Source organism: Trichosurus vulpecula, chromosome 8 (genome assembly GCF_011100635.1).
Source record: "Trichosurus vulpecula isolate mTriVul1 chromosome 8, mTriVul1.pri, whole genome shotgun sequence".
NCBI classification, from domain to species: domain Eukaryota; kingdom Metazoa; phylum Chordata; class Mammalia; order Diprotodontia; family Phalangeridae; genus Trichosurus; species Trichosurus vulpecula.
Window position 1 is genome coordinate 45,544,972 of NC_050580.1, and position 2,274 is coordinate 45,547,245.

General features: G+C 40.4%; 1 protein-coding gene across 1 annotated transcript; it reads right to left on the reverse strand.

The window, feature by feature from the left end:
* Positions 1-335: 335 nt before the first annotated feature.
* On the reverse strand, positions 336-1,280 carry LOC118829078 (olfactory receptor 13G1-like). Its single transcript, XM_036736017.1, has one exon. The coding sequence runs from the start codon at positions 1,263-1,265 to the stop codon at positions 336-338; it is 930 nt and encodes a 309-aa protein (XP_036591912.1). The 5' UTR covers positions 1,266-1,280.
* Positions 1,281-2,274: the final 994 nt, after the last annotated feature.

Sequence of the window (2,274 nt, forward strand, 5' to 3'; positions counted from 1 at the left end):
TTTGACTTTCAGGTAGTTCTTAGTAAACACTACAAAGTTTTGCTTTATTACATAATATAATGTTGCATAAATATTATATAACCGTATGGAGAAAAAACCATGAAATAAGCCACTGCAGAAATCAAGATTCCAAATTCTGAGAAGCATGTGTAATTGATTATTGTTCTGTTAGGAAGGAAAGCAACATTCCTGAGCATCCAAAACATGTCCTGGAAGACAAAAGCTTTTGGTATCAGTAATTCTTGACATCTGTCCAAATCCTAAAAGAGAGTCAGGTTAATTAAGTAGACTTTGCTGGTCTCCTCAATCACAGAATCAGAAGTTTTTAAGGCTCATCATCTCCTGAAGGAGGAGAACACTTTCTTGAGTCCCACTTTGACTTCCTTGTTCCTCAAAGTGTAAATAAGAGGGTTGAGGGTGGGAGCCACTGATGTGTATATCACAGATACGACTTTATCCTTATCCAATGAGTAACTGGAAGATGGTCGTATATAGGTGTAAATTACAGTGCTGTAATACATGCTGACCACAATGAGGTGGGAGGAGCAGGTAGAGAAGGCTCTCCTTTTGCCCTCAGTGGTGCGGATTTTCAGGATGCTGGAGATAATGCAGGCATAAGAGAGCATCGTGATCATGAAATTCCCCACAGCTAGGAATACGTCTGCTGTGAAGGCCATGGTTTCATTCAGATAGACAGGGCTACAGGAGAGCTTCAGTAAAGGCGGGATCTCACAGAAAAAGTGGTTAACTATATTAGAGTGGCAGAAGGACAGTTTTATCATTAGGCCAGTGTGTACACTAGTGTTGATGATGCTTATTATCCAAACACTGGTAGCTAATAGCATACAGACCCTCTTACTCATCATGGTGCTGTAGTGGAGGGGATGGCATATGGCCACATACCGGTCATAGGCCATAGCAGTGAAGAGCAACAACTCAGCCCCTAAGGACCAAGTAAAGAAGAAAAGCTGGGCCATGCAGCCTTCATAGGAAATAGTCTTCCCACCCATCATGTTCTCCAGTAATTTTGGAAGAATTGTGGAGGTGCAAAGGACATCAACCATGGCTAAATTTATCAGGAAGAAGTACATTGGTGTGTGCAGTGCTGGGTTAAAACCGATTGTAACAAAGATGAGGATATTCCCTGAGAGGGCCACTGTGTAGAGGGAGAGGAACAAGACAAAGAACAAGGACTGAAGGGGAGGGGCTTCTGAGAATCCTTTTATAAAGAACTCAGTGACTGATGTCTGATTTATCCATGCCATTAGGGCAGGTTAAGTTTTGATTAAATCAAGAAAGTCCCAGAAATTTCATTTTCCTTCATTTGCTTCATTATGATCTAGTATAAAATGCAGAAAAAATACATATATTAGTGTTAAATGTTGCTAATTGCATCCTCTTAAAAACATGTTTATAGGAACGCTAGGACCTTTGACAATTCTGATGCTTGGAGGCAAGATCCTTTTGTGGACCAGAAACATCAACTTGCTGCATGGGGCAAAGAATCAAGATGGAAATTTTGAATATTCTACTTTTCTGCCTTCATCAGAGCAGTTCTGTCCATTATATTTCTCTTTAACTAATTCTCTTATTGTTAAAACGTTCCCACACCTCTCACTCCCCAAATCCCTAGGATGCAGTATCTACTACTGCATAAAGATAATCTCATTCTCCAAACCCTGTTGTTTACTCTATCATCCCTATTCACTTAAATCCTACCTGCAGAAATGTCCAATTTTCTGCTCCATATTTGCCCACACCATCCACCACACCTTCTGGAGCTCACATACTATAATCTACAAACTCCTTCATTCTAGACATCTTCTTATTCTCCTTCCACCTTCGGAGTCTATATTGCATCCTTAGCCATATTATCCAGTACTGATTACACTTTTTCATGTCACCAGCTCACCAGTCCTAGAGAGAGAGTTGGAATACTCTTTGCTTCCCATTGCCTCTTCTAGACTCCCTCTACTGCCATCACTTATCAACCTCACCTCCTTTGAATTTCCCTCTACTTTTTCACTCAATCCAGATCTTGATGGCTATTATCTATTACTTACAGAATATTCTCCCTCCTTCTTCAGTGTATTCCATGGTTGGCTTACAGTTTCCCACTATACTCCAACACTTGTTCTCAAACTGTGTGTGTTCAGTCATTTTTCAATCATGTCTAACTCTTTATGACTCCAATGGGGTTTTCTTGGCAGAAATTTCTTTCTCTAGCTCATTTTGCAGATGAGGAAACTGAGGCAGTTGTATGACTTTCCCAGG